This window comes from Ammospiza nelsoni, chromosome Z (genome assembly GCF_027579445.1).
Source record: "Ammospiza nelsoni isolate bAmmNel1 chromosome Z, bAmmNel1.pri, whole genome shotgun sequence".
Taxonomy (NCBI): Eukaryota; Metazoa; Chordata; class Aves; order Passeriformes; family Passerellidae; genus Ammospiza; species Ammospiza nelsoni.
Genome location: NC_080669.1, coordinates 12,560,500 through 12,574,001, shown reverse-complemented (window position 1 = coordinate 12,574,001; position 13,502 = coordinate 12,560,500). Strand labels below are relative to the sequence as shown.

Genomic DNA, 13,502 nt, shown 5'->3' with positions numbered 1-13,502 from the left:
GGGTCAAAACAGCCAGTAGAAACATGGGACTTGGAATGAAACTGGCTAAAGCTCCCTGGAAACTACACCTGCCATTTGAATATGCTTCTTTGAGGACTGCAATCCTGACAGCTTTTTCTATCTCTTAAAATAAATGTATATTAAATTTGAACATCTTGGTGAGGAGGGGACTTTTGGTGACTTGTAGCAGCAGGAAATGTAACTTGTTTTTACTCAGTAAGGGCTAACCCTAAAATAAAAGAAATACTAAATCCTAGAATAAAAGAGAAATGGTTTATAAAAGATGCAGTAAAGATTGGACATGCAGAAGAATGGTACTTTTCATAAAATTTAATGGACTTTCCACACTACAGTGAGTCACTAAACATGTGACCATTTATTATTCCAAAAAGGGAACAGTGCAGTAAATGTATTTAATGCAAGCAAGAAACTCCCAGTCACCTTATCATTTAGGGCTGTAAGTTTACAAATTGTAAACATTTGTCCAAGAAGATGCTGCAAATTCCTCAGGTTTGTAATATGATGGTGGACAAGCTAATTTGCACTCAAGTCTGCACATTGAATACTCAAGCTACTAATGTATTAAAAAGATAGTGTGAAAATAAATACCCTATTAGCCTGCAAAAGATTATTATTACAAGATCTGCCATAAAATATATTTTAATTTTTGTCTTAGACTTCAGTATACAGTCATTTTTCCTCTTAAATCCCTCCTTATTCAAACAAGATGTTTTGGCCAAAAAATAATGCTTCCAATTTTTAAAAATTAGTATTTAGTGTCAAAGTTTTAGTTGTTTGGACTTTAGTGAGAAAAGATGCATTGAAACACACAAATATAGCAAACTGTGGCTTTGTTTAAAAAAAAAAAAAAAATTGGTCGGGTTCATCTGGCTTTTAATCCCTTCTACTGTTGTTGGTAGTCCAGAACAGCAATGTTCTGCTAACAGGAACCCTCTGTCCTCAAGCCTAGCTTTTAGTCACGGTCAGGTTATCCTAACCTGATCTCATGTTTCCATTTTCCTTCCATTTCAACTGACTCACTTTGTTCTTCAGATCTACGCATACAGACAAAAGCATCCTCTGGCTTCTGAACCTCTCGATATTCGCTGCCACGTTCACCCATTTCCTTGGCAACAAAATTGCTTCAGACCAAGTTATTGTTACATTTATTTTAGGCATCTCTATCTGCAGATCTATTTTCCTTTGTGTGGTCTGACCAGAACAGTTTACAATGGTTTACTTTCTTTTAAGGCTGATTATACTTAGCAGAGCAGATAAAAAATTCAAGTCTTTGGAGACTTGTGGGAAGCTGTGAAGGCATATCCAGGCTGCTGCTGCTAGTCCTGCATGGGGACCCTTCCCAGTAAGGTGGAACTAGGAAAATTGTCATTAATACTCCTTGTCCTGTCCACTACAACTGTGATTCTTCTAACAACTGGCCTGAATAAGCTGTTCATAGGTTATAACAATTTACCTCGTGATAAGGCTTTCACCTTAACAAAAAAGTTTCAGCCTTCCCCACCACCCACATTAGTCTCCCTCTCCTAAATCAGGTGGGCTATAATACTAGCAATAGATAACTTCATAATTTTGAATTTTCATAGTGGTATTTTCCTTTTTACCTAGATTTTTTTTTGTTTCTGTTTGTTTTTAAAATTTCTTTGGTGGTTCTTTTAAATTTTTTTTTTAATTTACAGTGTATAAGTATTTAGCCAGCATCAGAATCAATGATCTCTGATTTTTTTCAATCTTGTGAGGAAAATTTATTTCAACGGCTACACAAGAAAATTAGTGCTACAAATTTGAGCTACAAATAAAAAAGTATAGTACAAAAATACACCACTTAAAAGCAAAACTATGTTAATATTGTGCGTGAGTATTGCACAATACGAATGAATCTAACAGCAGGAGGCCTGAATTACATCAAATTAGTCTGATGATTGTAAATACATAAATACAATACAGTTTATTTTAGATACAGAACAGAAAACAGGAAATAATACAACCAGCCCACTCATCTGCAGATGCTAATTTCAGGAGAAGATCTCTTGCGTGGAAATCTACTGGCTGCTATATTTCAGTAGATTTCTAATGTAAACTGCAACATGACCACAATATAACTTACACTATGTCTTGTGCCGCAGAAACTCCACTGGAGTTGAGCGAGGCCAGGACAGGGTATAAGGGGTCTAAGGCACACGAAGTCTTACTCTGCAGCACTTGGAATAAAATATCAATTTAAGTGGTCAGATAATTAGGTAATAACCAGAAGTCTGTGATTTAAAAAAAAAATAAAAAACAGTATTAAAAATTCAGTCTCCCACCCCAGAGTCACTAGTAGCACCAGGAGCTGCTGCCTACGCGGAGCGGGGCGCTGTCAGCTCCGGCCCTGCTGGGCTGTTCGCCGCTCTCTCCCGGCGGTGCCGGTACCGTGCGCTGAGGGCAGGGGCGGGACGGGGCTCACCCGGTCCCGGTGCCCGTGCTGTAAGGGCAGGGCCGGGCCGGGGTTCCTCGTGTCCCGCTCTGGGTTCCCGGTTCCCGGCGGGACGGGGCTCACCCGGTCCCGGTGCCCGTGCTGTGAGGGCAGGGCCGGGCCGGGGTTCCCCGTGTCCCGCTCTGGCTTCCCGGTTCCCGGCGGGACGGGGCTCACCCGGTCCCGGTGCCCGTGCTGTGAGGGCAGGGCCGGGCCGGGGTTCCTCGTGTCCCGCTCTGGGTTCCCAGTTCCCGGCGGGACGGGGCTCACCCGGTCCCGGTGCCCGTGCTGTGAGGGCAGGGCCGGGCCGGGGTTCCTCGTGTCCCGCTCTGGGTTCCCGGTTCCCGGCGGGACGGGGCTCACCCGGTCCCGGTGCCCGTGCTGTGAGGGCAGGGCCGGGCCGGGGTTCCTCGTGTCCCGCTCTGGGTTCCCGGCGGGACGGGGCTCACCCGGTCCCGGTGCCCGTGCTGTGAGGGCAGGGCCGGGCCGGGGTTCCTCGTGTCCCGCTCTGGGTTCCCAGTTCCCGGCAGGACGGGGCTCACCCGGTCCCGGTGCCCGTGCTGTGAGGGCAGGGCCGGGCCGGGGTTCCTCGTGTCCCGCTCTGGGTTCCCAGTTCCCGGCGGGACGGGGCTCACCCGGTCCCGGTGCCCGTGCTGTGAGGGCAGGGCCGGGCCGGGGTTCCTCGTGTCCCGCTCTGGGTTCCCAGTTCCCGGCGGGACGGGGCTCACCCGGTCCCGGTGCCCGTGCTGTGAGGGCAGGGCCGGGCCGGGGTTCCTCGTGTCCCGCTCTGGGTTCCCAGTTCCCGGCGGGACGGGGCTCACCCGGTCCCGGTGCCCGTGCTGTGAGGGCAGGGCCGGGCCGGGGTTCCCCGTTCCCGCCGGGACGCGGCTCGCGCGCTCCCGGCAGTGCCCGGGAAGGCCACGCGGCTCCGCGCGACCGCCGCGCGCCGACAGCGCCCCCTGCCGGCCGTACCCCGCTGCGGAGCGCGAGCCGCTCGCATTGGCACCGCCTCGGTGGGAGGGGTTCCGCCGGCTCTTCGCGCGCTCCTATTGGGCGTGGCCCGGGGAAGGGGCTGTGCCGCCTCCTCACGTGAGCGGGGGCCGCGCGCTCTCCTGCCGGATGGCGCCCCCTGGCGGTCGGCGGTGTCCCGGTCTCGCCGCGCCGGCATGGAGGGCAGCGGCGGCGGCGGCGGCGGCGGGGCGGATCCTGGTCCGGCCACGGCCCCGGGCGGGGAGGGCGAGGGCTGCGAGGGGCTGTGGGAGCTGCCGGTGGAGTGCTGCGAGAGGCGGCCCGTGTGCGGGCGCTGCAGGTGACGCGGGAGTGGGGCCGCGGAGGTGCCGCGGGGCCGGTGGGCCCCGCCCCGCTGGCCGTGAGGCGGCGCTGAGGCCCCGGGCGGGCGCGGGTCGGTGGCTCGGCAGGGACTGAGTCCCCCTCAGGGACCCCCGCACGGAGCGGGTCGGTGTGAGCAGGGTCTCTCGCTCGCCCTGTGCGCCCTCCAGCGCCTGTGGCATCGCACAGTCGCGGGCGGGTCCTCTGGTGCAGACCCCCTGCCCGAGCAGGGCCATCCGAAAGCACACGGCAGAGGATTGCATCCAGATGGTTCCTGGGTATCCCCATGACGGAGACTCCACAACCTTTCTGGACAATCTGTTCCAGATACAGTAGAGGTGTTCTTCCTCGTGTTCAGGTGGAACTTCGTGTGCGTCAGTTTCTGCTTGTTGCCTCTTGTCCTGAGGCCGTAATGTCCTAAAGGCATGTACACACCTCTTGTGAAGCAGTAACATGACATGAATTAACTCTGTTGTCCAAGGAGTCGGTAAATGTGGTGGGGAATACCTAGAGGCTCAACACAGAGATGGTGCTACACCTTTTCTCTGTATGCTCGCCTTAGAAAAGCAAAGGGTAAGCAATGTGTCCCCTCAATGCCATGCAGCGAGGCACATGAGGCTCAGTACATCTGCACTGTCTTTGGTGCTTTGTCAAAAGAAAATGAAAAACTAGCCTTACCTAACAGCTTTATGGCTAATTTTGAAATCCATTCGAGCATTGGTTAATACAACTTGTGAATTCAGGTGTCTTTTTGAAGCAGACAGTGACTTATGGTCTTCCAGAAATATCTCACAATCTGATTGTATGCTTATGTATGGATGTATGTACTTTTAGTAAAGAAAGAGCAAGTTCCTGAACTGAAATGCTTGTGCATAGCTGCCAGGGAAAAAAGGCTTCTCAGCACCTATACTGATTGATCTGTTCCTGGTCATTGGTGAAATGAGTGGAAAGGCATGTAATTTTGCTGACAGTGTAGTTGCAGTCTCTTTTCAAGTGTCAGAGTTCAGAAGCTTGCTGCTGGAGAGTTTCCTGTATGTAAGTTGTAATAAAACATATGTATCATGCAAGTCATAGTATTTCTAAGTGTTCACTGTTGGAAAAAGTAGTCATAAGCAATAGTTGATGCTCAGAGATGAAAACCAGGCAGGTGAGTGACACTTGCCTTTTGCTGCCCTCTTTTTCTCTTTAGCTCAGAGAACTTCTTGAGCTGGATGTAATATCTAATATCCCCCAGTAAATGCAGGGGGTTTGTTGATGTGAATTTCTCCAGTCCCCCTTGAACTCATGTCAATTCCATGTATCAGCAACCTCTGGTTAGCAAGGACACACCACAGGCCTACAAACCACAGTGGGGAGGAATTATCTTTTAATTTATTTTGGCTGTGGCTTCCACCTTCCTCCCTTGCACATATTATTCCAGGTAGGAGCAAGCCAGGTAGAGATTTATACCTTGGGTGATGCATTTCTGTTTATATTTGTAAGGATCCTTCCTCATCCTATAGCTGCTTAGTTACCTAGTAACCTTTTGGGAACTCTTTGAGAAGGCCAGAGTTGATTTTGTTAGCTACAGCACTCTGTATTTATTGACTCTTTCAGAGATCTTAAATGGGTCTGAAAAGTAGGGTTCCCTTTTCCTAAATCTATGCCAATTATTTTCATATAAACCATGTGTTTTTGTAAGGTTCTAGTAACCATATTTTTATTTGAAGTTTCTGTTCACATTAGCAGTCTTCTATGTGGAAGTAGTTCAGTTTTTTTGTTTTTTTTTTTGGGGTTTGTTTTTTTTTTTTTTTTTTGGTGGTAGTTGCTTACTGCTCAGCATTTCCAGTCCTTACATGCCAAGGAATTGGCTGAATGAGAGTTAACCCACTGTCATCCCTTACTGAGCTTTTTAATGTTGAGTTCTTTAAAAATGCCTGTACAGTACTTCTGTTATTGTTGTTTATTTTATTAGTGTGTTTCACAACATCTACTTCAGGTCCTTAAATTTTGAACAGATTCTCTGATGAGTCACATACAAAAATGATTTCTAGGATGGGTGTCTCTTTTTTTTCATAGTAAATGTGATGCAAAATATTTGTCCAGCTCCTCATTACCATGCAGAATATTGAAACATCATCTTCCTAAAGAGCTGTGGATGAATTACATCTTGTGAGGAGCATGGGAACAATGAGCACAGACACTGACAGAAATGTAGGGGCGGAGAAACCAAGGAGGATGAAAAGACCACAGAGCTACTTTTTAAGAAAAAAGGATTTTTTTTTTTTTTTTTTTTTGTGGTGGTAACAATGCAAGACTAATTTGTACATTCAGTGTATTTTTGCAGGGTATCCCCTCCATGCTATTCTTCAGGATTATAGCTAAATTTTGCTTTTCATTGTTCATGACTCTGTGGCATGACTTGCAGTTGAAGTGGGTAATGCTGTAACTTAGGGTGCCTCACGGGAAGCAATATTACCCTTAACAGTATCGTGTTGGCTGGGGCTGGGTATATTTAATTGACTTCCTCAATTTTCTGAACTCTGGATTTTTGTTACAATGTTCCTCAATGAATGTGATTTAGGTCTGAATTCAGTACAAAAGCATGGAAGAGTGGGCTCTCTTTAGCATCATCTGGTGATTTCTCAAGGGAACTGACTTCAGGTTCTGATTTTTTTTAGAAATGGCAAGACAGCTGATTGACAACTTGCTAACAAGTGCTCAGTCAGTCAAGATGTGGAATAGAAATGTGGGAGTAAGGTAGATAAGTTTTCATTTTGGATAATGTGAATGTCACTTGAGTGTCCTGAAGGGACAGGATGTTTCTAAGTGTTATATGTTGGAGACTTTCTATTGCCTGTGGTGGTGGTGGGGAAAATATTAGCATTTGCAATAGCTTATGGGGGAGAATTTGAATGGAATAATGTAATACAATTTTACATTTTGAAGGTGTAAGTGAAGGTGTATTTTGTGTGTGTAAGTGCCAGCTAAAAAAAAAAGTTTAAAATGACCCTGCTTGTGATTGGTGTTTCAGATGGCAAGCAGCTGATGCAAATGAGGTATGTACATCATACTGTTTTATTCTTGAGGAGAGAATTTAATACATAGTCTGTCTGCCAAAACCAAAAGGTTAGTGGTGATAAACTTTGAATGAATAACTTCTTAAGGCTTTCATAGCTGATTTAAGTATTCAACTTGCTTTCAAGTTAAAGCCCCACACGCAAACATTTTAATAGTAGAATAGGTTTCAAATAATTTCCAAGTTGCTATTACCTTGAAAAACAAAATGAGCAGGCCCCACAACTGAAGTAATGTAGGACAACAATTTGACTTTGTGTGTGATGCTGATAGTAATTTAACATTTTGAAATTGTGGACTTCTGTGGGTCAGATTTCATTGTTTTCTAGATATATGGTGTTCTATTAGGGAAAAAAGCCTTTTATTAGTACAAGAGCCATGAATTGACTTCTTGCCACAAATCTTGACTATACATAGGAAAATCCCATTGTTATAGGAGAACTTCTGGGTAATATTTTTAGGAGAAATTATGACTTTAGACTGTATTATTTATCATCTGGACGTTGTTAGGTGTCATGTAGGCCATCACAAATGCCCCCTGGTAACAGTCCTCTATATTTGCAGGATGGGTTTATGTTGTAGAGTTGGGTTAACAACAACTGGTATTTTCTCAGTTCTGCTATTGTATGTGCTGTGCTGCTGTATATGTATTTCAAGAGTGGGGCGCAAGAAAAGGAGTAACATTAATCCTTTAATATAAATACTCTCTTTGCCTATATCTAAAATAATTTCGGTGAATTTGAGTGGTATGAGAGCTCTTGATAGCATTGATAATTCAATGATGACTTCTGATGACATGGTGCTGCTTCATATTTTGAGGAAAAATCTAATGTTCTTTTATAAGTGTCACATATTTGTTAATAATTCTGTTACATCATATAAAGGCTGAGTCTGAAGAAGCAATCTGGGCTTTCTTCAACACAATAAATATATGCATTTGCTTTATAACACGCTGTTATGGTATTTAGGTGCAAACATGAATTTTTTAAGTTTGAGTAGCAGTTGCAGAAAGTGAAATAAGCTTGCATTAAGTATTTTAGCAAGGGCTGTTGAAAGAAAATAGCTTCATAGCCTTTTATTACTTCTACTTCAGGATGATTTTTTCCATTTGGCATGTTTTTGTTATTGCTGTGTGGAGATGAATACCCATTTCCTATAAGGACATAATTGTCAATTACCACGCTCACAGTCTGACATACCCAGTTGGGGCTGTAGCCACAGAATCTTACATACAGAACGGGTGAGGTTGGCAGGGACCTCTTGAGATCACCTTGGGTTCAGACCCCTGCTGAAGCAGGATCAGCTAAACCAGGTTGCCCAGGATTGTGTCCAGCTGGGTTTTGAATATCTCCAAGGACGGAGACTGCACAACTGCTCTGGGAATTTCTCCCAGTGTTCGATTCCATCTGTCTTCATATGGAGTTTCTTAGTTTACCTGTGCGTTTTGCCTCTTGCTCTGGTAGTGGGTGCTGTTGAGAAGAGCTTCATCTTCATTCCCTCCCATCAGTCATTTATACACAGTGATAACGTGTTCCTTAGTCTTCTCTTTTCCAATTTCTCAGCCTCTTCTTGTTCAAAAACTTCCTGTCCCATAGTCATCTTTAGCTGTGTGCTGGACCTACTCCAATAAGCTTGTTATGATCTGGGAGGCCCAGATCTGGACCCAACACTCCAGACGTGTCCTTAGTAGTGCTGAGTAGAGAGGAAGGATCACATCTCTTGACCTCCAGGCAGCAGTGTTAAATGCTGCCCAGTTTGCTATTGATGGCCTTTGTGTCAAGGGCAAGGACAGTTTGCTGGCTCATTATTAGCCTCTCTGGCAGTTTCTTCTCTATAGAGCTGTTTTCCAGCTAGTTCTTGGTTCCAAAGGGTGTATTGGTGCCTGAGGCTGTTCTTCTTTTAATTCAGGGCTTTGCATTTACCTGTGTTGAAATTCCATGAGGTTCCTTCTAGCCCAGTTCTCCAGTCTGTAAAGGTCCATCCTGCCAGAGGTCAGTATCCCCAGACAGGGTTCTTCTAGATGTGCACTGTCCATCCTCAGTTACCAGAAGGGAATGCATGGGTTGAATCCACCTAAAACCCACTGCTCTTCTTGAAGTTCATTTTGTGTTTGTTCAGCTTTTGTACTATGCTAAGCCATGTAAATACTTCTTCCATACTGGTCTGGCTGGTCAGAAAGATAATTGTCTCTATTGATTTTCTTGGGGTCAGGAAGATAATTATCTCTATTGATTTTTGGGTGGAGGCCATTTACACAAACAGTTGATGCACAGAGAAGTTTATCTAAAGCAAAGGCCGCCCTCCAGTCCCTTTGTATTGAAATAAGTCCAGCTTCCTTTGTGATAGCCAAGGTGTCTTCCTACATTTTTTTCTGAACTTCTTCTTGAAAGGGTTTTTTTATCATCAGTCACACCTTTGGATGGCCAGACTGCCCTGTACTAGCCACTCCTGTCAGCTGTGAGCTTTCTTAGGGTATGCTCTGTCCCAGGATACAGGTCAGTGATGAAGAGTTTAAATGGTGTTAGCCCAGTATCAATGTCTGCAGTAGTCCACTAGCAGCTTGTCTCCAGCTGGACTTCATCCCTCTGGTCATGCCCTCAGCACCTGGCTTTGAGCCAGTTCTTTTCACTGTCAGTTTATCCAAGTACTTTATCAGCTTGTCTAGGAGGGTGAGACACTGTCAGAAGAATTATCAAAGCTGAGGTGAACAACATCTACTGCTTTCCTCTCATCCACCAAGGTACTCACTGCACTATAGAAGGCCATCTAGTTGATCAAATGGGATTTTCCCTTTCTAGATCCATCTGATTACTCTCAATATCCTTTTTTTTTTTTTTTGTTTGTCTAGAAATGGTTTCCATGAGGATTTTCTCTACTGTCTTGCCAGGGGTTGATGTAAGGTTGACTGACCTGTACTTTCCTGGACCTTCTTGCAGAGAGGAGTGACATTAGCTTTCTTTCAGACCTCAGCAACCTCTCTTATCTGGAGATCATCAAAACTGTCCTTGTAATAGTGTCAGCCAGCTCCCTTAACATGCAGAATGCTCCAAGAAGGATCCACTGCATGGCAAGGCTGAGCGATGGCAGCAGCACAGCTGTGATTCCCCTGCAGCTCATGTGAAGACCATTGTGAGGCAGGCTGTCCACCCACAGCCCATGGAGATCTGTGGGGGAGCAGAGCTCCATCTGCAGCTCTTGGAGAACCCCACGCCCAAGCAGGTGGATGGCCAAAGGAGGCTGTGCTCCTGTGGGAAGCATGGCTGGATTAGACTCCTGGCGGGACCTGTAGGGCAAAGAACCTGCATGGAAGCAGGTTTGTTGGCAGGACTTGAGAACCTGTAGAAGGGACCCACACTGGTGCCAATTCATGAAAAACTGGAGCCAGGGGAAGGAGTCATGTTGGAGACATTTGTGGAGGGCTGTCTCCTGTGGGAAGGGACTCTGGATCAGGGGAAGACTGTGAAGAATCCTCTCCTTGCAGAGAAATGAGTAGCAGAGAGTGTGTGATGAAGTCACAACACTGTGGAGGGTAGGGAAGCTGGGAATGAAATTGAGCGTGGGAAGAAAGGAGGGGCAGGGGAAGATGTTTTTAGGATTTGTGTTTTGTTCTTGTTGTCCTACTCTGATTAATAGCAAACCCATTTCCCTAAGTTGAGTCTTCACCTCCTCTGGTAGCTGGTGAGTAATTTCTCCCTGTCCTTGTCTCATCCCATGAGACTTTCATTATATTTTCTCCCCCCGTTAAACTGAGGTGGGAAGTGCTAGAGGCTTTGGTGGGCATGTGGCACCTATCCAGGGTCAACCCACCACTGACAGTAAAGAGACAGTGGTGAATATGAGATTTGTCAGAAGAGCACAAGTAGTTGGCAATAAAACTTTGTTCTGAAATGAGGCAGAAACTGCCAGAGATAGTAATCTTTTGTAAGCATGAATTTGGCTTTCCAGTTCTTAATCACAGTCCAAAGTTACGTTATGGAGATGCTATGTAGTGTAGTCTATGTGGCTATCTCTAGAGAGTCTGCAGCATCAGCATTTGCTGAGAGAGATATTTTGGAAAGTAGTAGTATTTTGCGGATATGTCTACCAGAGTATGTGTGAAAAATTATTCTGTTGATGAAATAAGTCTTATTTTGCTTTCAGATTTTTTTGTAGAAGGACTTTGTAAGTGGTGCAACTCCAGTTGAGGTCTGGCAGGAGGCAGTTGCCTAGAAAGGAAGAACTGGAGAGAGGAACTGGGTTTTTTAAAGGGGTTGTTTTCAGCTGTTGCTTCTAATAGAAGAGTGAATAAATTGTTCTGTGCGTTCCAGTATAGCTGAAGGAATCAGAAATTATTTATCTCTTAATAGGTTTTTGGTCTAAGGAACTGAATTTTCTGTCTTGTAACTTTTTTGTATTATTTATTACTTTTCAAAAAATACTGTGCCTTTTCAATTCTATTGTATCCTTGTGTTGACCCATTAATTGCTTGCATAGGTTTTCCAAAGTGTTGTCCGAACCTGGGAACATAATAACTGGAATGAGTCTTTTGTAAGCTAACTTTAATGCAGAGAAACCTGATAAAATATTTGAGGCCTTTTCACCTATAGGTAGTATTTCTTTAAAAAATAGGTAGAAGTATTAGTCAAAGATTTCTTATCTCCTTACTATGAATGTATTGTAGGTGTTTATTCCCAGCATTCAGTGAGTTTTATATAAATAGGGAATTCATCAGGGTAGATGTGCAGATATACTTTTGTTTCTCTAAGTGTAGGTATGTAGGCAGCTAAGAAGGTAAGAGAGACCTGGGTGCCAATCATGTGTCTGACCCTTCTCCAGGTTTTTGTCAGCCCCGTAGACAAAGTGAATAGCAAGAAGGACTCTGTTGCCATGATCGTATTTTTTGTTACTTGATTTATGTTTTCTTAGCCAGCTTGGGGGAACGTGTGTTTGCATTGAGAGATCAGGAGCACTGCACTTAGAAAGCTAGAAAGTGAGTTAAGTTCTTAAGCAAGAAGGTGCTGGTGGCCTCTTGCCCCCAGTCTTGGAGCTGGTAATACTTCACTTGCCTGCAGAGAATCCAGCCACAAGACCACAGAAAAAATTATTGTTTTGAGTTTTATGCTTGAAGACATTAAGAGAAGATAATTTCTGAATGGTTTTACAGCAGATTGCAGATTATTTTATCAGTAAGTGCCTATTTTTGCAACAGCAGAAAGTTACTTTACAAACTGAAAATTTATTTCAGCATTAAGTGGTTATGTTGCTTTTCTTGCCACTGGGGAAGCAGAGATATTTATGTTGTAATATGTCAGCTCTTATGAAGAGGCTAAGGAATTTGAATAGGACTGGGGGCGTGAACAGCAAAAGTATACAACCTGGAAGTTTCTTCCATTCAAGAATTAGCCTTTTTGCTTGATAGACACAAATGTCTTTTAAGTTTTTATTTATTTTCAATAGAAGATGCTCAAGGAGATTTGAGGAATGTTAAGAGGGGGTCTTGAACTTGCGCACTTGGTAGTAAAAAAGATGTGGAATTTACCAACTACAAATTAAGATGTAACTCGTTTGAAATTGATTAACTACGATATATGTAATCTGTACCACATTTCAAGAAGAATAGCTAAAGTGGAAAAATTATCAAGCATTAGATTGGAAGTTCAGTGCCTTTTATAATCTTAACATGCTTCTGGTGATGTTGCTTTAAATGATTATAGTTTGGTCACTAAATTCTGTATCTTCTCTTGGCTAGAATTATAAATATCAAGCTAAACATTGGTTTTTTTCTTTTTTTTTTCTTCTGTGTTTAGCACTTACTGTATATGCAGTAGTTTTTCATGCTGATGTTTCTTTGGTGTGTATTACCAATATTGAGTGGTGCCAGAGTTGTTGGTGAACTAAAGATTTTGTGACTTCACTGTTACTTATTTCTGCTGTCTGAACTTCAAAGGCATTTATTAATTTCATACTATATTGTGATCAGATTGATGAGTAGTGACCTTTTTAGGGTGCTGGTTTTGTGCCTCAGCTGACTTGGTTAGCATACTTTTTTGATCTGTTGGTATTAAAAAAGGAAAGAGGATGTATCAGGCTGGCCACATATGGTCCATGGATAGCTATTGGTTAATAGCACACCTGAAGACAAGAACTGCATCTTTTGTTAGTTAAAAAAATGTAGTGTGTTTGATTGGCTTCTACTCTGTAATTACACTAAGCACACCTTTTCCTTGGGGATGGTAGTGCATTGTAAAAGAGGTCAAAAATGCTTCAACATTGATCAAGCCTTCCCAGTTTAATTGTAAGGAATACTAAAAAATACTAATGGTTATTTTTCTTGATTTGCTTTTGATTTTTGTAAACCTAGCACAAAGCAAAAACCTATAAAAGGATGAATTTTACTTTCCATTCTTTGGGGGTTACAAAGTAGCTGAAGACTGTTATCCATATACCCAAATAAGAGTTGGTTTAAGTGCAGCAAATCCAGTGATTTTTCATGTGATATCTGGGGTTTACGTCTGATATTGGCATACGTAAATTTCAGCTGCAGCGCTATCTCTTTTGAGGAGAGGCAGCCCTGACATATCCCTGAGTTATTTATTATGTAATGTACTACAGAGCATGTCTGAGCATCCTGTGACTGATTGGTCTTAATTCTGTCAGATTCTTT

The 13,502-nt window shown here is 43.9% G+C and overlaps 2 protein-coding genes across 2 annotated transcripts in view; one reads left to right on the top strand and one right to left on the bottom strand.

Annotated features, from left to right (window-relative positions):
- Positions 1-2,377: 2,377 nt before the first annotated feature.
- On the bottom strand, positions 2,378-3,641 carry LOC132087027 (uncharacterized). Its single transcript, XM_059493053.1, has 3 exons — positions 3,582-3,641; positions 2,923-3,519; positions 2,378-2,854 (listed from the first exon to the last, which is right to left on the bottom strand). Exons 1-3 carry the CDS (start codon positions 3,639-3,641, stop codon positions 2,378-2,380), a joined length of 1,134 nt encoding a protein of 377 aa, XP_059349036.1.
- The window catches only part of DTWD2 (DTW domain containing 2), a 64,767-nt gene continuing 54,904 nt past the window's right edge, over positions 3,640-13,502 (top strand). The window contains exon 1 of the mRNA XM_059492643.1: positions 3,640-3,782. Within this exon, the coding sequence (XP_059348626.1) occupies positions 3,640-3,782 (143 nt within the window). The remainder of the gene's footprint in view (positions 3,783-13,502) is intronic.